This window comes from Ranitomeya imitator, chromosome 8 (assembly GCF_032444005.1).
Source record: "Ranitomeya imitator isolate aRanImi1 chromosome 8, aRanImi1.pri, whole genome shotgun sequence".
In the NCBI taxonomy this organism is placed as follows: domain Eukaryota; kingdom Metazoa; phylum Chordata; class Amphibia; order Anura; family Dendrobatidae; genus Ranitomeya; species Ranitomeya imitator.
This window is the reverse complement of record NC_091289.1, coordinates 164,175,091-164,201,581: the sequence shown is the minus strand read 5'-3', so window position 1 is coordinate 164,201,581 and position 26,491 is coordinate 164,175,091. Positions and strand designations below refer to the sequence as shown.

Sequence of the window (26,491 nt, the reverse complement as noted above, 5' to 3'; positions counted from 1 at the left end):
TCGTGCCATTGGCTCTTGCACACTGGGGCAACGCATCCGGGTTCCAGCACCGCCAGCTGGTTCTCGGCAGTGTTTTTGTCACAGGTACTCCCTCGTGCCAAACCTGGTTTCAGCACCGTCAGCTGTTTCCGGGTTGTGTCAAGCTCACTGAGACACCTATGCTTGCCTCGTCGTGGTGCGGTCGGGTTAGCCAACTCCAGGGTGCCTCCAGTTTAGGAGCTTCCTATGTGGGCTGCGTGAACTGGTAGTCAAGGCTGGTTCTGTAGTGCCAGTAGGCCCAGCTCCCCCTGTAGGACTGTTGGGGTTCGGTAACTGCGGCTGCCTCGCGGCCTAGCTGTTCTCTCCTCTCCTGTGGGCCTTGGGGTCCACCACCTGGTTCCAGCACCGTCAGCTGGTTCCGGGCCGAGCCTTTGGCTTAGGTGCCTCCTCCTGGGTATCCGAGTTCCGCCAACGCCAGGCGGTCCTTGGTAGTGCTTTTAAGCGCGGGCACCTACAGCTTAGTAACCGGGTTCCAGCACCGTCAGCTAGTCCTCGGTCGTGCCATTGGCTCTTGCACACTGGGGCAACGCATCCGGGTTCCAGCACCGCCAGCTGGTTCTCGGCAGTGTTTTTGTCACAGGTACTCCCTCGTGCCAAACCTGGTTTCAGCACCGTCAGCTGTTTCCGGGTTGTGTCAAGCTCACTGAGACACCTATGCTTGCCTCGTCGTGGTGCGGTCGGGTTAGCCAACTCCAGGGTGCCTCCAGTTTAGGAGCTTCCTATGTGGGCTGCGTGAACTGGTAGTCAAGGCTGGTTCTGTAGTGCCAGTAGGCCCAGCTCCCCCTGTAGGACTGTTGGGGTTCGGTAACTGCGGCTGCCTCGCGGCCTAGCTGTTCTCTCCTCTCCTGTGGGCCTTGGGGTCCACCACCTGGTTCCAGCACCGTCAGCTGGTTCCGGGCCGAGCCTTTGGCTTAGGTGCCTCCTCCTGGGTATCCGAGTTCCGCCAACGCCAGGCGGTCCTTGGTAGTGCTTTTAAGCGCGGGCACCTACAGCTTAGTAACCGGGTTCCAGCACCGTCAGCTAGTCCTCGGTCGTGCCATTGGCTCTTGCACACTGGGGCAACGCATCCGGGTTCCAGCACCGCCAGCTGGTTCTCGGCAGTGTTTTTGTCACAGGTACTCCCTCGTGCCAAACCTGGTTTCAGCACCGTCAGCTGTTTCCGGGTTGTGTCAAGCTCACTGAGACACCTATGCTTGCCTCGTCGTGGTGCGGTCGGGTTAGCCAACTCCAGGGTGCCTCCAGTTTAGGAGCTTCCTATGTGGGCTGCGTGAACTGGTAGTCAAGGCTGGTTCTGTAGTGCCAGTAGGCCCAGCTCCCCCTGTAGGACTGTTGGGGTTCGGTAACTGCGGCTGCCTTGCGGCCTAGCTGTTCTCTCCTCTCCTGTGGGCCTTGGGGTCCACCACCTGGTTCCAGCACCGTCAGCTGGTTCTGGGCCGAGCCTTTGGCTTAGGTGCCTCCTCCTGGGTATCCGAGTTCCGCCAACGCCAGGCGGTCCTTGGTAGTGCTTTTAAGCGCGGGCACCTACAGCTTAGTAACCGGGTTCCAGCACCGTCAGCTAGTCCTCGGTCGTGCCATTGGCTCTTGCACACTGGGGCAACGCATCCGGGTTCCAGCACCGCCAGCTGGTTCTCGGCAGTGTTTTTGTCACAGGTACTCCCTCGTGCCAAACCTGGTTTCAGCACCGTCAGCTGTTTCCGGGTTGTGTCAAGCTCACTGAGACACCTATGCTTGCCTCGTCGTGGTGCGGTCGGGTTAGCCAACTCCAGGGTGCCTCCAGTTTAGGAGCTTCCTATGTGGGCTGCGTGAACTGGTAGTCAAGGCTGGTTCTGTAGTGCCAGTAGGCCCAGCTCCCCCTGTAGGACTGTTGGGGTTCGGTAACTGCGGCTGCCTCGCGGCCTAGCTGTTCTCTCCTCTCCTGTGGGCCTTGGGGTCCACCACCTGGTTCCAGCACCGTCAGCTGGTTCCGGGCCGAGCCTTTGGCTTAGGTGCCTCCTCCTGGATATCCGAGTTCCGCCAACGCCAGGCGGTCCTTGGTAGTGCTTTTAAGCGCGGGCACCTACAGCTTAGTAACCGGGTTCCAGCACCGTCAGCTGGTCCTCGGTCGTGCCATTGGCTCTTGCACACTGGGGCAACGCATCCGGGTTCCAGCACCGCCAGCTGGTTCTCGGCAGTGTTCTTGTCACAGGTACTCCCTCGTGCCAAGCCTGGTTTCAGCACCGTCAGCTGTTTCCGGGTTGTGTCAACTTCACTGAGACGCCTATGCTTGCCCCGTCGTGGTGCGGTCGAGTTAGCCAACTCCAGGGTGCCTCCAGTTTAGGAGCTTCCTATGTGGGCTGCGTGAACTGGTAGTCAAGGCTGGTTCTGTAGTGCCAGTAGGCCCAGCTCCCCCTGTAGGACTGTTGGGGTTCGGTAACTGCGGCTGCCTCGCGGCCTAGCTGTTCTCTCCTCTCCTGTGGGCCTTCGGGTCCACCACCTGGTTCCAGCACCGTCAGCTGGTTCTCGGCAGTGTCTTTTGCTCTTGTACCTTCTGCTCCCCATCCTGGTTCCAGTACCGTCAGCTGGTTCCGGGCAGAGCCTTTGGCTTAGGTGCCTCCTTCTGGGTATCCAAGTTCCACCAACGTCAGGTGGTCCTTGGTAGTGCTTTCAGGCACGGGTACCTCCTGCTTAGTAACCGGGTTCCAGTAACGTCAGCTGGTCCTTGGTAGTTCCATTGGCTCTTGGACCTTCGGCTACCCATCCGGGTTCCAGTACCGTCAGCTGGTTCTCGGCAGTGTCTTTTGCTCTTGTACCTTCTGCTCCCCATCCTGGTTCCAGTAACGTCAGCTGGTTCCGGGCAGAGCCTTTGGCTTAGGTGCCTCCTTCTGGGTATCCGAGTTCCGCCAACGTCAGGCGGTCCTTGGTAGTGCTTTTTAGCACGGGTACCTCCTGCTTAGTAACCGGGTTCCAGTAACGTCAGCTGGTCCTCGGTAGTTCCATAGGCTCTTGAACCTTCGGGTAGCCATCCGAGTTCCAGTTCCATCAGCTGGTTCTTGGCATTTTCTCAGCCTTCTTGTACCTTCTGCTACATTTCCAAGTTGAAGACCCTAACGTCGACGACCCGGAAGACCACCCCGATGACGACGACCCGGAAGACCACCCCGATGACGACGACGACGACGGCGGAGACGACGGCGGCGGAGACGACGACGGCTGAGACGACGACGGCGGAGATGACGACACTGGAGACGACGACCCTGGAGACGACAACATGGAAGACCGAGAAGCAGAAGAACAAGAGGCTGCAGAACAAAGAGCAGAAGAACATTAAGCATAAGACTTAATATCAGAGCAAAAGATATTATCTAAATTATATGCAGAAGAAGACTAAGCAGTGTATGGGGGTGAGTCCGTTCCTCCTCGTGGTGCCCCTGGATAATGCCTGATGCTGCAGGCCAAACTGAACGCGGACAAATGTAACTTTTGTGACTGGCAGAACGGAAGGTGTAATCTTCCAACTTTTATAGATAACAACTACGGGAATGCCTGTCACAAATGAGAATATGATGAAGAAGTAGAATAGGAAGAATAATAACAGTGGAATAAAAAGAATATGTAGAATAGGAAGAATAATAATAGTTGAAGAAAATGAATATGAAGAATGTAATAAAAAAAAAATATAGGTAGAAGATGAAGAAGAAGATGAATAAGGTGAAGAAGTTGATGTCAAAGATGCTGATGATGATGAAGATGAAAGTGTGGGAAAAGGAAAAAAAAGAAGGGGAAGGTCGTGGAATAGTGAAACATCAATATCTGACAAAATAAAAAAAATTTACATAGTCAATATCTTTTTCAATCCGAACGTCTTTAAAAAAAAAAAAAATCATGCTATTCTATTTGATTGGACTAATCCTCATTGCCTTTAATGTCTCCGCCACCTCCCCCATACATCCTACATTATTCTTAGTTGTTTTCCTTCATGTAGAATGAACCTACAAGGAAAGAAAGGGTTTATTTTAATTCCGATATTTTGGTCCCATTGACTTGCATTGGGATCGGGTATCGGTATCGGCGATATCCGATATTTTTTGAATATCGGCCGATCCAAACCGATACCGATACTTTCCGATATCGGAAGGTATCGCTCAACACTAGTTACAATAGAATAGAATAGATATATACACACAGAATATAATATATATATATATATATATATGTATATATACAGTATACTATATACACTGCTCAAAAAAATAAAGGGAACAGTTAACCAACAGAATATAACTCCAAGTAAATCAAACTTCTATGAAATCAAACCGTCCACTTAGGAAGCAACACTGATTGACAATCAATTTCACATGCTGTTGTGCAAAGGGAATAGACAACAGATGGAAATTATTGGCAATTATCAAGACACCCTCAATAAAGGAGTGGTTCTACAGGTGGGGACCACAGACCATATCTCAGTACCAATGCTTTCTGGCTGATGTTTTGGTCACTTTTGAATGCTGGTTGTGCTTTCACACTCGTGGTAGCATGAGACGGACTCTACAACCCGCACAAGTGGCTCAGGTAGTGCAGCTCATCCAGGATGGAAGCTTTTTTGTGTCTGTCAGCATAGTGTCCTGAGGCTGGAGGTGCTACCAGGAGACAGGCCAGTGCACCAGGAAATGTGGAGGGGGCCGTAGGAGGGCAACAACCCAGCAGCAGGACCGCTACCTCCACCTTTGTGCAAGGAGGAACAGGAGGAGCACTTCCAGAGCCCTGCAAAATGACCTACAGCAGGCCACAAATGTGCATGTTTCTGCACAAACGGTTAGAAACCGACTCCATGAGGATGGTCTGAGTGCCCGACGTCCACAGATGGGGGTTGTGCTCACAGCCCAACACCATGCAGAACGCTTGGCATGTGCCACAGAACATTAGGATTGGCAAATTCGCCACTGGCGCCCTGTGGCAGATGAAAGCAGGTTCACACTGAACACATGTGACAGATGTGACATAGTCTGGAGATGCCGTGGAGAGCGATCTGCTGCCTGCAACATCCTTCAGCAGGACCGGTTTGGCAGTGGGTCAGTAATGGTGTGGGGTGGCATTTCTTTGGAGGGCTGCACAGTCCTCCATGTGCTCACCCCTACTCTGGAACCCTCTACCACAACACATCAGACTCTCGCCTACCATCGAAACCTTCAAAAAGAACCTGAAGACCCACCTCTTCAGACAAGCCTACAACCTGCAGTAACCACCAATCGACCAAACCGCTGCATGACCAGCTCTACCCTCACCTACTGTATTCTCACCCATCCTTTGTAGATTGTGAGCCTTCGCGGGCAGGGTCCTCATTCCTCCTGTACCAGTTATGACTTGTATTGTTTAAGATTATTGTGCTTGTTTTTATTATGTATACCCCTCCTCACATGTAAAGTGCCATGGAATTAATGGCGCTATAACAATAAATAATAATAATAATAATAATAGCCTGACTGCCATTAGGTACCGAGATGAGATCCTCAGACCCCTAGTGAGACCATATGCTGGTGTGGTTGGCCCTGGGTTCCTCGTAATGCAGAACAATGCCAGACCTCAAGTGGCTGGAGTGTGTCAGCAGTTCCTGCAAGATGAAGGCATTGAAGCTATGGACTGGCCCCCACGTTCCCCAGACCTGAATCAGATTGAGTACATCTAGGACATCATGTCTCGCTCCATCCACCAACGTCACGTTGCACCACAGACTGTCCAGGAGTTGGCGGATGCTTTAGTCCAGATCTAGGAGGAGACCATCCGTCACCTCATCAGGAGCATGCCCAGGCATTGTAGGGAGATCATACAGGCACATGGAGGCCACACACAATCCTGAGCATCTTTTCCTTGTCATGAGACATTTCCACTAATTTGGATCAGCCTGTAATTTGATTTTCCACTTTGAGTTTGAGTATCAGTCCAAATCCAGACCTCCATGGGATATTCATTTTGATTTACTTTGAAAATTGTTGTTTTATTGTTATGAACACATTTCACTATGCAATGAATAAAAATTCGCAACTGGAATATTTAATTCAGAGATAGCTAGGATGTGGTATTTTAGTGTTCCCTTTATTTTTTGAGCAGTGTTTATATATGTCAGTGGCACACAAATATATATCTTTATATTTCATAGAGAGATAGCTGAAATGCCGGAAATTCATTTGTCGGCTTCTGTAAAATCATTGCAGATGCTGACAGGATAGGAGAAATGGTTTACATACAGTAAACCATTGCAGAACAGTTAGATTTATATATGTCAGTGGCTATTACTGTTAGTAGTATGTGTGTGTAAAATTTGGGACCTGTATGTATTTAATAAAATAATTTTTTCACGGAAAAAAACTGGCGTTGGCTCCCGTGCAATTTTCTGCACCAGAGAGGGAAAGCCAGTGACTGAGGGCAGATATTAATAGCCAAGAAAGGGACTTTGGTTATTGCCCCCCTTGGCTAAAAACATCTGCCCCCAGCCACCCCAGAAAAGGCGCATCTGTAAGATCCCCCATTTCCGGCACTTAGCCTCTGTCTTCTCACTGCCCTGTAGCAGTGGCACATGGGGTAATACGGGGTTAATGTCACCTATGTAGTGTAAGGTGACATTAAATCGGCTTAGTAATGGAGAGGTGTCAATAAGACACCTATCCATTTCTAATCCCATAGTTTTTACAAACTGATTTTCCTACGTTCAAGAGTTCAACTGAGTTCAGGCTGTGAGGGAGCGCAGACTCAGTGATGTCAGCGCTTGTCTCTGATACAAGCGCTGGCAGCTTCTCATTCATTCCCCAGTAGTTTACAGCCTGGCCGGTCACATTAGCACCGATTCCGATTATAAACTTTGTATACCCCAGATATGGATTACGACGTGGGACTGACTGGTATGGGTATATTGTTGTTTTTTTATTTCTTATTTTTTACAGGAGTTCAAGGGCTTCGTAGAATTAGCAGATGTTGTAAGTATAGTTTAATTAAGAACAATAAAGGAGTATGTGTGTTTATTTCAAATAAAGGATTTTTTAATGGATGTGTTTTACTTACAATTTCACTATATGGGGTTAGTAATGGGGGCGTCTAATTGATGCATCTTTATTACTAACCTTGGGGCTTGATGTCACAAAGGTGACATCAACACCCCAACTATTACCCCACTTGCCACTGCTACAGGGCAAGTGGGAAGAGCGAGGCTAAGTGCCGGAATTAGCGTATCTTTTCTGGGGTGGCTGAGTGCTGATGTTTTTAGCCAGTGGGGGCCAAAATCCATGGTCCTTTCCTAGGCTATTAATATCAGCCCGCAGCTTTCTTCATAGCCTTTGCTGGTTATAAATTATGGGGGAACCCCACATCATTTTTTGGGGGGGTCCCCCATTTTAATAGCCAGTAAAGGCTAATTGTACAGCTGTGAGCTGATATTAATAGCCTGTGAAGCTCCATTGGTATTACCCCCTTCCCAGGCTATAAACATCTGCCCCCAGTCGCTGGCTTTCCCTCTGCTGGTTTTCTTTTATTAATTACATACATGTCCCCTAATTTGCACACACACTGTACTAATTGTATTTGTCATTGACATCTACATATCTAACTATTCTATATGTATTTACTGTATGTAATCCATCTCTTCTATCCTGTCGGCTCCTGCAGTGAATTTACAGAACCTGGCAAATGAATTACCGGTTATTCTTCTATCTATCTCTCTATCTAAGTAATATCAATACATATACAGTGGGGCAAAAAAGTATTTAGTCAGTCAGCAATAGTGCAAGTTCCACCGCTTAAAAAGATGAGAGGCGTCTGTAATTTACATCATAGGTAGACCTCAACTATGGGAGACAAACTGAGAAAAAAAAATCCAGAAAATCACATTGTCTGTTTTTTTATCATTTTATTTGCATATTATGGTGGAAAATAAGTATTTGGTCAGAAGCAAACAATCAAGATTTCTGGCTCTCACAGACCTGTAACTTCTTCTTTAAGAGTCTCCTCTTTCCTCCACTCATTACCTGTGATAATGGCACCTGTTTAAACTTGTTATCAGTATAAAAAGACACCTGTGCACACCCTCAAACAGTCTGACTCCAAACTCCACTATGGTGAAGACCAAAGAGCTGTCAAAGGACACCAGAAACAAAATTGTAGCCCTGCACCAGGCTGGGAAGACTGAATCTGCAATAGCCAACCAGCTTGGAGTGAAGAAATCAACAGTGGGAGCAATAATTAGAAAATGGAAGACATACAAGACCACTGATAATCTCCCTCGATCTGGGGCTCCACGCAAAATCCCACCCCGTGGGGTCAGAATGATCACAAGAATGGTAAGCAAAAATCCCAGAACCACGCGGGGGGACCTAGTGAATGAACTGCAGAGAGCTGGGACCAATGTAACAAGGCCTACCATAAGTATCACACTACGCCACCATGGACTCAGATCCTGCAGTGCCAGACGTGTCCCACTGCTTAAGCCAGTACATGTCCGGGCCCGTCTGAAGTTTGCTAGAGAGCATTTGGATGATCCAGAGGAGTTTTGGGAGAATATCCTATGATCTGATGAAACCAAACTGGAACTGTTTGGTAGAAACACAACTTGTCGTGTTTGGAGGAAAAAGAATACTGAGTTGCATCCATCAAACACCATACCTACTGTAAAGCATGGTGGTGGAAACATCATGCTTTGGGGCTGTTTCTCTGCAAAGGGGCCAGGACGACTGATCCGGGTACATGAAAGAATGAATGGGGCCATGTATCTTGAGATTTTGAGTGCAAACCTCCTTCCATCAGCAAGGGCATTGAAGATGTAACGTGGCTGGGTCTTTCAACATGACAATGATCCAAAGCACACCGCCAGGGCAACGAAGGAGTGGCTTCGTAAGAAGCATTTCAAGGTCCTAGAGTGGCCTAGCCAGTCTCCAGATCTCAACCCTATAGAAAACCTTTGGAGGGAGTTGAAAGTCCGTGTTGCCAAGCGAAAAGCCAAAAACATCACTGCTCTAGAGGAGATCTGCATGGAGGAATGGGCCAACATACCAACAACAGTGTGTGGCAACCTTGTGAAGACTTACAGAAAACGTTTGACCTCTGTCATTGCCAACAAAGGATATATTACAAAGTATTGAGATTAAATTTTGTTTCTGACCAAATACTTATTTTCCACCATAATATGCAAATAAAATGATAAAAAAAACAGAAAATGTGATTTTCTGGATTTTTTTTCTCAGTTTGTCTCCCATAGTTGAGGTCTACCTATGATGTAAATTACAGACGCCTCTCATCTTTTTAAGTGGTGGAACTTGCACTATTGCTGACTGACTAAATACTTTTTTGCCCCACTGTATATATGTGTGTGTTACTAACATGTATATATATATATATATATATATATATATACATATATATATATGTGTGTGTATTCTATGTGTATATATCTATTCTATCTTTTCTATTCTAACCTGTCAGTGTGATTTTTACAGTAGCCGCATATGAATTGCCAGCTTTTCAAAGGACACCGGTGTGTAAAAATTGGACAGCACTCGCATGGTTTCTCGAATCCATTAACTTGCATTTGGCGAGTCTCGTCGGAGATACACAGCAAATCCCAGCATGCTGCTTTTTTTTCTCAGTCCGATTTCAGCTGAGAAAAAAATTGCAGATGAGATGTAACTCATTGAATAACATTGGACCGAGTCCAATCCGATTTTTTATCGGATTGCACTCGTCCGTCTTTCTCGCAAGCGAGTATGAGCCCTTAAATGCAACATCGGAGAATCCTGACAGCATGCGGCGCGCACACTGTAAGGATTCACTCTATGTTAATGCAGACTTTCACAAAAAGACTGGACAACCTCTTTAAAGAATAACCATTGTTTTAATTTTTTTTTCCATACATCAACACAGTACACATGAAAATAAGAAACTTTGTAATATTTCGTATAGGAGAAATCTGGCAATCAGGAAAATAAGCTACATCCAACGTGACTCGGAATATGCCACCGAGTTGAGGCCCCTTTCATTTTGACCTCCGTGCACCAATAGTATGTCCGCCCCTGGGTGTACATATACGTGGTCACTGCAGCAAATTATTGGCAATGTTTGCAAGTACCGCGAGCGACTTCTAATGCCATAGATTGTATTTATCAGGCAAAGTAAATGGTGGGGACCATCGAACCATTGATCCTGGATGAGTGGGGAATTTGTTATTTTCTACCATTTTCTGCCAATTTGTTCACTTATTTTACCCTTCTTACTTTCTTTTAGCTTTCTTTGCTTTGCCATATTTCCCTACATGACAATTCTTCCATGTTTTAAGATGACAAATATATGTAAATTTATTAGGATTAGCAGCAGAGAACGCAATATGTCTGGGACTTTTCCAAACGCCGCAGAATCACACAACAGAGGTGTAAACTGCGTTTATTGTGCCTGTGACGTTTTCTATTTAATCCCCAGGATGGGAGCTGTTTTTCCTGCTTTTAATTCTTCCCCTTGTACTTTTTCTGCGACATTCTATGTATGTCTGCAATGATTATCTGAACTCATGCTTCCGCAGCTCGGCCTCCGTCTCCTTGAGCACTCTCCTGAGATGGTTAATAATCCTTAGATCTCTTCCTGAGCTCCATCATTCACTGCAGAGGTTGGGACTGTTGGAGCATGGTTAATAGGGGTATGGGAGGCGGAGAGGTTACGCTTAGAACAGACATCATGTGACTATCGGTGTTTTGGTACCCATGCAGGCAGAATAGTGCTCAGCATCAGTCAATGCAAGGGATGGCGCGGGCTATGCTAAAGCATCCGAGCAGCTATCAAACCATGTGTTGCCTTGCTTGAACAGACGCCTTGGTTGGATTACCAGGGCTGGGATTGAGCCGTCACACAAACGAGGGCAGGAGGCTTGGTGTAGGGGGGGATTATTTATCAGGTGGGGGTCTACAGTCTCTGGATAATGCATCAAAGCACCAAGCTTCGGTCTCTCAGCTTGAGCTGTCCGACACATTCAACCGATGATATGGATTCTTCGTTGGGGGGTCAAGGAACAGAAAAACTGCCACGGCCATGTGGGTCTAATCTGGGGTAAGAATTCTCATCCTTTTACAAGAGACCCCCCCTCACCCCCGCTCACTTTTCCCGTCCTGTTTTGTGCCAACCCTCGCATTGTTGATGTCGTTCACGCTACAATACATCTCCCCCGTCACCTCCTCCATAAACTCCCTAAACCCAGCAGTCTGCGTGAAATGAATAAAAGGATCTGCAATCAATGTAAATGATGGCGTATGCTGCAAAGGAAGCGAGAAGTGATGATACATCAGTGCTGGTTAATGTCATGCGGGGAGAGGGGTATAATCGTACAAAGGGACTCCGCTTAACATCCTCCAATGTTTTGTCATATTTTTTTTTTGCGTTGTTTGATCTCCCACCGTGCTCGTTAATATCCATCGCGCACCATCCATACGTGCGATCATGCTCATTGCATGCATTGCCTTTGGAAGATGCGACCATAAATATTCTTGGTCGACTTTACAATCCATAAGAGATGTTCTTCGGGGATAGCAGCAGGCAGGGAAATGAGAAACACGGCTGACAAGAGCCTGTTCTATCTCCAACAATGGTTACATCAAAGGACGCTCTGCGGTATTCACTCCATGACATTATCATATACTGCAGGGGAACGGGAAAAAAAAAAGTAAACTGGGAGGGAAAACAGCCATTTGTGAGAGCGAGGAGGATGACGGGCTGTCACCGGAGAACGGGACTCAATTACAAAGTCATCAACGCGATCTGACATTGAAATTGTGAGGATGTTGGTGATGCAATGTAGGAAATCGCAGTCTCATGTGTGTAGTTACTTCAAAATCTGCAAAGCCGACGGGATCGATTGGTGCCTAGAAATACATGCACGGGATTACGTACAAAGCATGTTAGAAAATCAATGTATTCTAATCTTAATTGTTAAATGCCGACTCGGGGGAGATGCTACAATAAAGTGGCAATCAGATGATGAAGTGGAGAATACTCACGGGACGGAGGGTCCGGTCTTCTTTTTGGCCCCACGCTTTGTATTTATATTATTGACCTGGTTATATCACTTGGTAACATTTCATGGAGAACAAACCCCCCCAAAAACATTATTTTTCCTTTCTAGAAATTAATAACCTATAGGTTATTTAGTTCACTATGTAAAGCAAGAAATTATGGAATTTAATTGAGGAGAAGGGTTAACTTTGAAATATTTGACTACTTCTTCTCCGAACTCAAGGGGCAAAAATGGATTTATACTGTGACTTATGGATGGCCATCACTCAAATTAGGTTTAATAAAATTCTAATAATTGAAAGGGTTAATCGAAAGAGATTATTAGATTTGAGGGCACGAGCTGTGAAATCCCAAAGCCTCCTTCTGCCACCGAGACCCTTATCTATGGCCATCTGGGGCGAGAGCAGGAGAGGATAGCGGGGGAGATGCAAGCGTTAGTCGGGATGTTAAGCCTAAAGAGAACCTGGATTTGCAGCCGGTATTATTCTCCTTGCTTCATTGTCACGTTTCTGCATTATCGTTTACGTCTAGGATATAATGGTCTTTATTATCTGTCCTATTGTTATGACATATGGGAAGCTGTTCTCCCACACCGGCCTTTACTTTCTTTGTCGTTTTTGCAATACTGAATTCATTTTACGTCATGGTAGGCATTAGGCTGGGTTGGCTTTATGTATATCACCGTTGTATCAGGTTCAGTTTTTTTTTTACCCTAATGCAATTCAGCAGCGCCGAACTGATGGCAAAACAGATATAAAAATGCTTCATCTGCCATTAGGCTTATTTACCATTTACTCTTAGGCGCCGGTCAACAGCCGGACCTTAATGTTATATGACACATTGTGACCAGCTACCAGGACAATGCCTGCACTGGACAGGTGACAACGATCCCACTGCAAACAATGAGATCAGTTCCTTCATCAGCTTACGTAAATGGCGTATGGAAATGATGGCGCAGAGGTGGCCACATGTAAATCCAGCCTGCCATTTCATGCATCAATCATGATTAAGGAAAAAAAGAGCTGAAATTGTAGGTTTAGGTTATAGAAACGTGTATTACACCAAGGACAACATCTGCAAGAATTTTGTATGTTCTTCCTATATTTCCTTCCCCCACCAATTTAGATTGTGATACCCAATGGGGACAGTGATGATACTGTCTGTAAAGCACTGTGAAAATTAGTGGCGCTATGTAAGTGAGTAATATATACCATATTTTTCAGACTATAAGACACACTTTTTCCCTCCAAAATTTTAAAGGAAAGTGGGGGGGTGCATCTTATAGTCCAGATGTACATTATATTATAGTCTGGCTTTAGATGGTTGGCAGCGTCATCGACGGAGAAGGCAGTCACAGGAAGCCAGAGCCGGCGGCTGCAGCTAACACTGCGCCCATTGCTAAAGAAAATGAATATTTACTGCTCCCCATGCCCATACACAGTTCCTGACACCTCTATGCACTGAAGACAGTGCCGAGAGTTGAGAGGGACTATGGGCGTGGGGAGCAGTGAATGTTCATTCTGTTTAATAGCAGGCACCCTGTTAGCCACAGCCACCGGCTTCCTGCAGCAGCTGGGCGATCACATGTGCCCGCTATTAAACAGAACGAATACTTCGTGCTCCCCGCACCCATAGTCCCGGGTGTGGGGAGCAGTGAATATTCCATCAGCTGATCCCGGCATGTGAGGGCGCATGGCAGTGATGCTCACCAGACAGCATTGTGACAGTCACAACTCCAATAGGAGCATATAAAGGCTGCAGCAGGACCACCAAGGAGATGAATAAATGAGGAATATGGTGGTTCAGAGTCCGCACTGCCTAACGTTCAAAGATACGCTTACATACGAAGGTGAAGCATGAATGCAGTTCATTGTCAATGCGTTTCAAGGTTTCCAAACCTCTTCATCCACACCAAACTACAATGATGATTGTGGATTGGTCCTGAAAAAGGGGTTTGGAAACCTTGAAATGCGTTGACAATGAACTGCATTCATGCTTCACCTTCGTGTAGCACAAAACACCCTGAAATTTTTCAAAATGGTGCAACTTTTGGAATTTTTACACCAGTCCCAAACAGCTACGGCAAAGCCTACCTATCTAATTTATCAAAATATACTCTACTAAAGTGGTGTAAATTACTCCAGAAATATACTCCAGTCCTGACTGGCGAAAGTGTATGTCAGTTGTAAAATGTGCCTAATCCATTCCGCGGTGTGCGCCGCTTAATGAATTAGGTGCATATTACTGCAGTGGCCCTATGCATCATTCCAGTAATGAAGGATTCAGCTCTTCATTACCTAGATATTTCATTTACTAGCTTCACCCTTTCACCTTTGTGTTCCATGAAGGTTTCAGGTTTCGCCATGGGGCTGCCTCCCTCAGGTGCCATAAATACGCTGCGTACATAGTGAAGTGCACACTCAGGTCTGACCCAGCACTTTGCTGTGCATGTAATATGGTTGCAGGTACAGGGTTGTGGCACTCAGTTCTAGTTACTCATATTGAAGCCACTCATTTTTTTTTTAAAGAGGAAAAGCTCTTCTTAACTACTTAAAAGGGTTCAGAATGTTATTATTTAAAAAAAAGTGTTGGGGGATATAATTTTGTTTAATTTGCTAATATGTAAGTATTACAGGTTCTCCTCCTGCAATTTTTTAGTACAGCCTTCCTCACATTCTGCACAGCTCTCCTGATCTTACAATGGCTGCTAATGGAGGAGCATGTGACCATCATGTGATCAGCCTCCTCCAATTGAATAACAGCTTTCCCATGCACACTGTTTTTCAATTGGAGGAGACTGATCACATGATGGTCACATGCTCCTCCATCAGCGGCCATTGTGTGAACAGGAGAGCTGTGCAGAATGTGAGGAAGGAGGAGACCCTGTAATACTTGTATACTAGTAAGGGCCACAAAATCATGTCCCCAACACAATTCATAAAGAGGACAATCCCTTTGAAGAATTTTCTGTTTTCACAAAAGATATATTATTCTTTGTATAATGAAAAGGCGTTCTATTTTCCATTCTACTTTCTGTATCACATTTTCATGGTTTGTAAAATCTCTGCTTGCTGTCATCCAATAGATATAGTAAGAATTTTCTAGAGGATAAAAATCCGTCCTGGTCATAAGATGATCACACCGAGTCTCAGCTTGTACCGTTATCAGAGTTGTGTTGTTTAACGACCTGCGCTCTGGTTATTCCATGATATGTCCCGACTTTCACATTTATATCCAACGGGTTTTATAATTGAAGGTTTCATTTGAATATCAGCAAGCAGAGATCTTGTGCACCAAGTCATTATTTACTTATTAGTTATAAAACTAAAAGGCTGACTTCCCACTATGAGCTTTTTGATAAACCTTTGAGGTCGCAGAATTTCTGCATCCATAAAGTTAGATAGGTTACTTGCATTTTATTTATTTTTTTTAAATAAACACCGTCAAAAACGCTCTAAAAACGCATCCTGGGAACATAGCCTAATAGATAATTCTGGATTTTTTTTAATTATGCAAAGAAGAAAAAACTTTATTTCACTTGAAAAAGAAAAGAGGACCCCAAACTCTTTTATATTAGTCAAACGGCAAAAAAGCAGGTACTCACCTTCTTCGGATCTAGCGCCGGATCTGATCTCTGTGTTTTGCCTGCAGTGGTGATAGTGCACATCACCGCTGCAGACAATCACTGACCTCAGCAGCTTGTGCCAACTGAGTAATTATAATGTTTATTATTTTACAAGGGGACTTTTTCTTCGAGTAGAAAAGCTTGAATAATGCTCACAATTTGGTTCTGTTATACATCTAATACCTGTAATGTTTTACCTCCATTCATTCATGCATAAATTCACACTTTTCGTAGGAAAAAAATGTTATTTTCAAAGAGAAATGGTGTAATATTGTATAGACACTCATTGAAACTATTGAAAGTAAAGATTTTTGTATTTTTTACCTTTTCTTATTTAAAACATTTAACAATTGCTAGATGTAACCAGAACATTAGTGGCAACATATCTGTCAGTGGAAATAGGTCATCATTGCCCCATGTCCTGAAATAACATTGGAACCAAACCATCAAGTCTGGTAATCCCAAGCGTAGCTCATATTGGAGCAGATTACTTTCTTAAGCAATCGCTTTTTGGGGGGTTTAACTCGTAAATAGCTTATTAATCCATATTGACGACACATTCAAATGTGATAATAATAACACGCGAGTTCAGAATGTAATGTACGTGTTCTGTAAAGCAACTCCGTGTTTTTTTTCCTGCAGACAAAATCTGCCCACTTGGGCAAATGCTGCGAAAAAAAAGTTATTTTTGCAGCATTTTTTTTCACTTTCTTAATGCTTTGTATAGGTCGAAAGGCGCTGAAAGAATCGACATGCTGCAGATTTGAAAAAAAAAAAACGCTGCAGTTCTCAAATTCAGAGAGGTAAAAGAAAAACGAAAACGCAAAAACGAAAAAAGCTCCGGTCATGAAGGGGTTAAGGTTTGTGCACAAGCTCAGTGTGCTCAATACTGGACTGTTGGCTGTAAAATGACATGTAAAATAGGTGCATTTTTGCCATTTAAATGAATAGGAAAAAATGGATTAAAAAAAATCTATTTTTTCTGATTCATTTAGATGGATGAAAAACGCTGCAAAAGGATTGATATTCCGCAGAACTGAAACTGCTTCAAATTTGCAAGGAAAAAATAAAAAGGGTTAAAACGCGCATGGATGAGACTTCCGGGAATCTCCTTCACTTTGCTGGAACAGTAAAACGCTTAGTTTTTTAGCGGCAAAAACATGCAGAAAAACGCGGGAAAAACACATCAAAAACGCATATCCTTAATGATCCAGGATGTACATATGGTGTATCTGCAGATTTACCTGAAAGTATACCGTTTCCTGTGCATTATATTGAAGGATCCATGAGGTTCTGAAAATATAGTTTCATGGCTTTAAGGTTGAAAATAGACATAAGTCCATCAAGTTTTACCTATATCCTGACATAATGATCCAGAGGGAGGCCAAAAGCTTGCATGAGGCAGATACTAATTTCCCCATATTAGAGGAAAAATTAATTTCCGACTCCACATACCGACAATCAGACAGGTTATAGTTCCAGTCCTGACGATTAAGGGCTCATGCAGACGACCGCATTTTCGGTCCAAGTGTGATCTGACAAAACATCGGATCACACTCGGACCAATGTTAGTCTAGGGGGCTGCGCACGTTTGATTTTTTTCCTCGGACTGAGCTAGTTCCAGGAACAAAATCTCACCCTGCACGATTTGCATCAGATATTTGGATGGCACCCGGCCATGCAAGTCAAACAGTCCATGGAAAACATCGGACTGCACAAGGATTACATCTGAGTGCAGTCCGATTTTCATGGACTGACACAATGGAGAACATGGAGACATTTTTTTTCCATCTTCTCCTCGTCTGAAAAAATCGGATCACACTACGATTAGTCTCTGATTGGAGTGTATCAGGGTGTGATTTTCCCCGATGAGAATAATACAGTTGTGTGATCCTAGTCTAATATTAAAAAAGGCCTCTACCACAGGATCATTGACTACATGATAGCACACTTTTTATGTTGGATCATTTTAAGCAGGGGTAAACCGATCATTTGGGCCACAGGGCAGTCACTCAGGCTGAAGGCACCACAATCAGGGTAGGTCCTTACTTAGCTACAGCACTCAAGAATTGAGTCTCCGCTGCTGTCATTGTCTAAAGTGCTGATGATGACCCTGCAGCCAATCAGTGAGCTTTGGCCGAGTAGCTGAGCCTCTCAGACCCACTGAGTTCACTGATTGGTTGCAGCGCTGCTTGGGGGCAGGGGGTTTAATGAAAACCGAAAAATGCTTAAGTCAGATGAACATTTCAATTTCAGCTGGTCCGACTATGTAATATGTATGAGGGATTCTCCTGACTCCACCATAACTAATTGCATAAGGGGAAAAAAGAATTGGACTTATTGACTTCCAATAAGTCACCACATGCATGCTCAGTCAGACTGAGTGTGCATGTGTATGAGGGAGTCAGAAGATGTTGGCAGAACCAGTGTTTAGCCTATAGCTATGTAAGGTGCACCAGATGGTTTAGGAGGGGTGTCAACGGGATATTTCTTAGGACAATGCGTGATTGGAAATCTCCATTATATGATTTGGTATAGTATGATAAGTATTAGCTAAAAATCAAATTTAGTTTGAGACAATATACAGGGGTTGGACAAAATAATGTAAACACCTGGAAACATCAACAAAAGTTAATATGGTGTAGGTCCACCTTTTGCAGCGATTACACTCTCAATTCTCTGAGGTATGGATTCATACAAGGTGTGAATTGTTTCCAAAGGAATTTTAGCCCATTCTGCAGTTAAAACACCCTCCAGTTCTTTGAGCGACGATGGCGGCGGAAATCGACGTCTAACTTGAATCTCTAAGATCGACCATAAATACTCAATAATGTTGAGGTCTGGGGATTGTGGGGGCCAGATGAGATGCTCAACTTCATTAGAATGTTCCTCGTGCCATGCTTTAACGATTCTAGCTGTATGCATTGGTGCATCATCATCCTGAAAGATGGCGTTCCCCTCCGGGAACAGTGCTTGAAACATTGGATAAACTTGGAAGCCCAAAATGCCTAAATAATCTCGGCTGTTAATTCTTCCATGAAGGGATATCATTGGCCCGGCGGATCTCCACGAAATAGCACCCCAGATCATCACAGAACCTCCGCCATGTTTTACGGTTGGGAGAAGGCAGTCTGGATGGAATGCTTCTTTCGGCTGTCTCCAAACATACACTCGGCCGGAGGTCGGAAATAGGGTAAACGATGATTCGTCTGAGAATATCACGTTTCCACTGCTTGAGGTACCAATTCTGAAGGTTTCTACACGACTCTAAACGATTGGAAAGATTTGTCATTGAGAGCAGCGGTATTCTAATTGCAGCTCTTCCGTGGAATCCAGATTTGTGCAGCTCCCGACGAACAGTTTTCGTGGAAACTGGGTTCTGTAGGTGTTCATTGAGCTCAGCAGTGATTTTCAGAGCCGTGGTCTTGCGATCCTCTCTCGCAATTCGCTTTAGAGTCCGACGGTCTCTCTCAGTCAACTTTGACTTTCGGCCGGACATGTGCTTTACTGTGGACATTTTTCTTTCTCTTTCAAGTGCAGTCATTACTTTGGAGACAGTACCTCTTGACATGCCAAGCATTTGGGCACTTTCTGTTACACTAGCGCCTGCCATACGAGCACCAACAATTTGGCCTCTTTGAAAATCCGAGAGGTCTGCTATTGCTATCAGGTTCTCATCAATGTTCTTACAATTATGCAAAACAAACAGTTAATTTACATACACATCACATAACACAAATAATCAACTACAAAACATTACCATATGTCACGGTTTGCATGTTTATCACATGTTCGAAGATTATGATGCCAAAACGTTAGGTGTTTCCATTATTTTGTCCAACCCCTGGTATGTAATTAGTATTGTCTGATGGCTCTCATATGTGTTATTTACTGTTCTCAAAAATAATTAATGTCACCAGGGGAAAATTTACAGTTTGAAAAAGAAAGAATATCATGATGGTATTCGCTTTTCAAAATGCTGCAGGTCCAGCGTTCAGCCAATTGCCACCGGTCCTTCTCTCACTCTCGATCTGCCATACTCGGCAATGGAAGATACAGCCATATTGTTCCCCTACTCTGAGTAATAAATAGATGTGGCAGGTCTACAAGAGGAGGAAACTCTTTGAAAATAGATCCTAGGTCTTCCATGTAGAGGAAGTCCCGTCTTTTTCACGTTCTCCTACTCTTATGGACGCATGCACAGGTGTCTTCTGGTAAACCGCTCCAATACCGGCTCTTCTATGGGTCATCACTGCCCGGAACTATATTATACTCTCAGGCAGTAGGAGCAGTTTTCTACATGACACTCGGCGATCCCTTTATCATTTTCTAAGGGTTTTACCTATGCATTTTAAGGGTCAATCTGGGCAATTGCAGTAATTTCAGGCTTTGCCAGGAGTACTGTTGAATGAATGACAAGTGTATCAATAAAAAAAATTACCAGTATGTTTAAGTTTAGTTGAAAAAATGCTCAAAAGACAACAAGAAATGGAAGATATTACAGCTTTAATGGGAGCTACTTCAAACTAGGCCATAGTGCGCGCCGGCCTTAAATAGTCAGTACATAACTCTTACAGGATTATTCCCCCCAAAATCAAGTTATTCCCTATCCATTATATAAAGAATAATATGCTGGTCACTTGGACCCCCAGCGATTCTGAGATTTGGGCTTTGGAAACCTGAGAATGGGTCTATGCTGCCCCTTCCTGAATGGAGTGGAGGTGCATAACCTATCCATTAATTCTGTTAATTGTTAGTGGGACTGAAGACTATAGCGCCTGGCTAATTCAGCCGTCCCAGGAGAGGAGACCAAGCATGAGCACTCCATTCAGGAAGGATCTGCAGAGCTCCAATCTCCGGCTGCCAAATACCCAATCATTGGGGGTTATTAGTGGATGGATCCCATTCCCCAATTCCCCATTGCATAGGGGATAATTTGATTTTTTTTAAATAACTCTTTAAGAATAACATCAGATTGTGAATGAATTTTAGGTTGTGAATGCCAAAACCCCTGCAGTTTTACGGCAAATTGGCACAGTTTACAACTCCATTTTTGGCCTTGTGACTTGTCTAGGTGAAACACATTAATAAAACATGTCTAGCCTTTCTTTATTACCTGTTCTGTTGCCCTTGGGGAAAATATTATTGATGCATCTCCAAATGAGTTTTATTTATCGACCTACACTCTTTTCTATTTTAATTGGAGACTAAGATAATCTCCTGCCATTACTCCTACCTTCTTTAAGTACTTAATTGTATATATTGTTCCTCCAGTAAAGAATGCGTTTCCCGTTTTACCATCGCAATCATGACTGAATGAGATCCTTCCTGGAAATGCTCTAGATGTGGAATGTGGGATTTGACTTCTATGGAGACAAAACACTGAATCATTGAAAATCCTGATGATGCAGAATTACTAGATTTCCTGCAATTTAATATTGGAGACTTAACCTACTTTACCAGTAAATTGTCATTTATTTGGTCCCCCCATTGTCTACATGCCGGCCACTTCTATTCTGTGATTTCCAGGGCAAATGTTTGGTACTGGTAGGCAAAAATTGAGTTATTTGTCTAGCCATTCATTTAGTAACTAAAATTAGAGGGACACTGTGTGTATTTTTTATAGATTATTTTTGTCAGATGCACATGTGGTTTATAATATTTCATCTGTGTGTTAGTCTTTGAGCTAGTGGCCATTGTTTATGCACGACATGTCCGCCATCAAGTGCCTCCATACCGAGCATGAAGAGCTGCAGTACCATTTACAGCCACTAGTCAATGTACGGAGCTGTGCTAACAAAAAATACAGCTAGTCTTGCAATAAGCAAGCCCTCATCCAGCTAAACCGATTGGAAAAATAAAAATGGTATTGCTTTTTGACTGAGTTGATGAGACAATCAGTAAGGCTGAGGCTACATGGCTACATGTGTCACATGACAGCAGTTTTCTGAATAGTTTCATAACAAAAACATATGCGCAATTTGTCTTTGACTTGCCGTCAAGGGATTATTTTATAGCTCTGATTTTGCTTTAACTAAAACAACCAAATGTCATTATAAATACATTTCTAAGTACATTTAAATAGCAACTCGCTTGTTATTTCTAGGGAGATATTCACTGTTGTACATCTAACCGAAGCTTGTCCTGGAATGTTAGTAGGACAGGTGTGCATATGTATTAGTAAGCTCTGCTGCTGTGCCCTGGAAATAACCTATACCCCACACTGTCAAGCTATCTCCTGCTCACAGCATCCATTCACTATTCAGAAATACAGAGTGTGAGCAGCCTCTTCTTACCTCAGCACTCTTGTATCTCCATTTTGGATCAAATGGACAGAGTAGACAGAAGTGTGAGCAGCCTCTTCTCACCTCAGCACTCTTGTATCTCCACTTTGGATCAAATGGACAGAGTAGACAGAAGTGTGAGCAGCCTTCTCTCACCTCAGCACTCTTGTATCTCCACTTTGGATCAAATGGACATAGTAGACAGAAGTGTGAGCAGCCTCTTCTCACCTCAGCACTCTTGTATCTCCACTATTGGATCACATGGACAGAGTAGAGAGCAGTGTGAGCAGCCTCTTCTCACCTCAGCACTCTTGTATCTCCACTTTGGATCACACGGACAGAGTAGAGAGCAGTGTGAGCAGCCTCTTCTCACCTCAGCACTCTTGTATCTCCACTTTGGATCAAATGGACAGAGTAGACAGTAGTGTGAGCAGCCTCTTCTCACCTCAGCACTCTTGTATCTCCACTTTGGATCACAGGGACAGAGTAGAGAGCAGTGTGAGCAGCCTTTTCTCACCTCAGCACTCTTGTATCTCCACTTTGGATTAAATGGACAGAGTAGACAGTAGTGTGAGCAGCCTCTTCTCACCTCAGCACTCTTGTATCTCCACTTTGGATCAAATGGACAGAGTAGACAGAAGTGTGAGCAGCCTCTTCTTACCTCAGCACTCTTGTATCTCCATTTTGGATCAAATGGACAGAGTAGACAGTAGTGTGAGCAGCCTCTTCTCACCTCAGCACTCTTGTATCTCCACTTTGGATCAAATGGACAGAGTAGACAGAAGTGTGAGCAGCCTCTTCTCACCTCAGCACTCTTGTATCTGCACTATTGGATCAGATGGACAGAGTAGAGAGCAGTGTGAGCAGTCTCTTCTTACATTAGCACACCAGGAATCTCCAGTAATAGATCAGTTAGACATGTGGACAGCAGTGTAATCAGACTCTCCTTGCTTCAGCACCTCTGGTATTTTCAGTATTCGTTCAGACAGACCGCTGTGCTAGCGGCCTCTTTTTACCTTAGAACCCCTGTATCTCTAGTATTAGATCAGATAAACAAGGTGATCAGCAGTGTAAGCAGCCTCTTCTTACCTCAGAAATACTGCATTCTCAGTATTAGATCAGAGAGAGTGGATAGCGGTTTTAGCACTCTTGTATCTCCACTGTTGGATCTGATAGATAGAGTAGACAGCAATGTGAGCAGCCTCTTCTTACCTTAGTACTCCTGCAATCTCCAGTCTTAGATCAGTTAGACAGGATGGACAGCAGTGTGTGCAGCCTCTTCTTACATTAGCACACCTGGTATCTCCAGTGTGGAGACATGGAGGTCAGTGGGTGCACGTACCAGGGCTCATACGCGCCCGCGCTCTCTCCCCGTGGGCACAACACTACTCAGATAACACAAGGTGAGGATAAAACAATGTGGCAATAATTTATTGAACCACCAACACACAATAGCATATAGAACAGTCTCTGCAAATACCAAAGATGGTGCAAAATACAGAGTCTTACCCTTCCGCTGACTCACCAGGATTAGAGCTGCTTCCAGTGCCGAATACCCCAACCAGTGGTTCTCCGCTTTTGGTGGGTCCCCACAGAGAGAAGGTAATGACAAGTTTAGGAAGCCAATTGAGAGCAGTGAGGTATGTGGCCATTTGACCTGATTGTTCCAACCTGGATTCTTTTAAGACGTCTCTGGGGTTTCAGTGATGGTCAATGAAGTAGTCCTGTGTTCTTTCAGCTGGGGTCGTAATCCCCTAAGCTGATATTCTGTAGAGTCACATGGACCAGAAGAAAAAGTCTCTTTATGTAGTTCACAACTGGCCTTCAACCAGCACCCAGAGGTCAGAGAGAAATGTGGATGAAGCCAACCTGCATTGTTCAATTATTTAATCTATTTGCATAGTTTTTCTGACTCTGGAATGCAGACAAACTGTCTGGCATGGACAATGTATGTAAACAACATATCAGCAAAAATCCTTGTTCAGTGGCCATGCATTACTGTTTTGCAAAGATAACAGAAAATAAACTGTAGGACATAATATTAGAGGTAAATATTTGTCCTACAAGAAGAGTCAATACTTCAGACAATAGTTTATGATTCTGAGCCTGCTCATTTTACGTCTGGCATAATTAAGAAGAAAGGCTGTGTTGTCACATCCAGTATTTGATGAGAAAGAGAGGGTGGACAGCTGTGTGAGCAGTCTCTTTTCACCTGGGCAACCTGATATCTCTAATGTTGAGTCAGAAAGACAGGGAAGTCAGCAGTGTGAGTAGCCTCTTCTTACTGGTATATTCCGAATATCACCCTACACATAAAAGGAACTGCAGAGCTTTGTACTGCCAATGTGCACATACATCAAAACTACAGAATTAACATGTATTTATAATTGCATCTCCTTTAGTTATTAATTCTTTCCTATTTCTTACGGAACCCCTTTAACACATCTGTGAAATATCATCATTTGTAGACTGGAATATGGGATGTCATCTTGGAATGTGTTCATGAAAGCAGTAATTGTTCAACATAGAGCACTTTCAGCCATTCAGAACTTAGACATAAATGTAGCCATGTTGAAACAGTGCCTAAGGAGCAGTAAATAGTTATTTTATTAATGACAATGATGCTTTGTGGCAAGGCCAAGTCCTCATACATCTCCTAACAAGGGTTGTTCAGCTTCTGCTGGGAGATTTCCATTCATTTTATTGCTATGTAGAAGATTAGAGGTGGCAACTGCAATGGGTATCAAAAAGTTGTGTTTGTCTGAACTTCCCAGCCGTCTGGGACCAAGTGGGACAGATCTGAATTTAGGGAGCTGTCCTAGGTAGTCCAAGGTATATCCCAACTTCAGCTGCATCGGCATCCTCAGATCACTGGGGGCATCATACTGGGGGGTGAAGGCTGTATGAGTGCATGATGCTATGTGAGGGGTAGCTCTATGGAGGCAATAAATGGGACATTGGGCTTCAGTAGGTGCAATATTTCTGTTTGGGTCATATTAATGACTGGGCAAAATTTGGAAAGTGGTGTAGGAGTAGAGGAGATGATGTTCTACTCTCTGACACCCCAAGTGGTTAAATGTATGTTGTAGTGATATATGCTATCTGAAAGTAAAACCCTCTCTGGCTGCAGTTTAGCCTAGACAGAGTTAACTGTAATGGGTGACCCAGATTGAGGAGGGAGAAGTGATAGCAGGGGTCATAGGCAGTAGGCTGCGAGGGTCAACATGAGCCTGTTACTCAGTGAGTTGTCATAGAACCCTTCCGTGTGAACCCATCTGTCGACCTGGAGACCTCGAGATGGACATTGAAGCCTTTTGGCACACTAAGCCTGTGGAGCTGCTGGGAAAGATTAATTCAAACTCTCAGAGGCAGGAGGTAATGGAACCCGAGTGTACTGCTTGTGTTGGAAGAGAATTCCAAGTGCTAGAGGAGTTAGCAAGAGGGGTGCTCTACCCATGCTGAGAACTAAGGCTGAAGTTATGTCCAGTACTTGTGGAAAGCCTCTAATCTGTTGTGCCCTATCCTACATGCTTCATTGTAATGACTGTAAACTGGCAAGTAACAGTTTGACTCTTTTAACGTATTCAGTGTCCCTTGGGCTGTGTGCTGCGGAGGTTTTGGAAGATGAAACCTGGAGCAAAGGGAGACCTATGCGCCATAAGAAAATGTGATGCACCCCATAAACAGCAGTGCACAGGGGACATGATTTTCCTGTAGTTGGCCAGAGAGTGCAGACGCAGCAGCTCGCCCACACTACCTCGCTCAGGCACCTTACAGTGGCATAGTGTATATTAAAAATTGCTGTGGAGAACTTGCAGCAGAGTATATGCCTGCCTCTAGCTCCTTCCTCTTCCTCCCCTCTCTTTAAAACTTTATGAGCATCAACTGCCATGTCCTCCCTCAATGGGCAAATCTATATTACAAAGATGCTTATTAGCATGTGCTCTGTTAAGATATACATATATATATATGTTAAAAAAAAATACTTTGCTAGTTACTCTTCAAAATAGATAGATATGTAAAATAGTTTTGTAGGTATATATTTTCTTAATCTTCTTCCTCCACTCATCTGGGTTCCTATTGTGCGTTGTTGTTGTTTTTCATGAAGAATTTAATATCTTCAAAGTTGGAACCGGTGTAATCATACGTTTTTTACAGCAGTATTCTACCAGAAAAGGCGGTACAAATGCTAAGCACATTTCATTAGTTTTGGTAAAAGGGATTTTATTGTGCCATAAGCAACATTTTCCACCTATCCACTGGACAGATAAATATCTGAAAGCTGAGAAAACCACTGAACCGGAAGTCCTTTGTGTGCATGAATTATCCGTGAGCATGTCCAATATATTTTTAAAGGGGCAATCCCTTAAAATATTTTCTTAATGCTAAAAATGTTACAAAACCTTGTTTTTAGCAAAGTCTAATATTGCACACGTGGAACTGGTGCTTGGGATTACACATATGTGCCCAAGTTTTAATGGCATGATACAATCATTGGACTAAGGGTAACTAGGGTGTAAGTACCAAACAG

At 44.1% G+C, this 26,491-nt stretch overlaps 1 protein-coding gene across 2 annotated transcripts in view; it reads left to right on the top strand.

Annotated features, from left to right (window-relative positions):
* Window positions 1-10,902: 10,902 nt before the first annotated feature.
* The window catches only part of LOC138647477 (regulator of G-protein signaling 8-like), a 33,363-nt gene continuing 17,774 nt past the window's right edge, over window positions 10,903-26,491 (top strand). For both annotated transcript variants that reach the window (XM_069736482.1, XM_069736481.1), the window contains exon 1: window positions 10,903-11,091. In XM_069736482.1, the coding sequence (XP_069592583.1) occupies window positions 10,964-11,091 (128 nt within the window). In that variant the 5' untranslated portion in view covers window positions 10,903-10,963. The remainder of the gene's footprint in view (window positions 11,092-26,491) is intronic.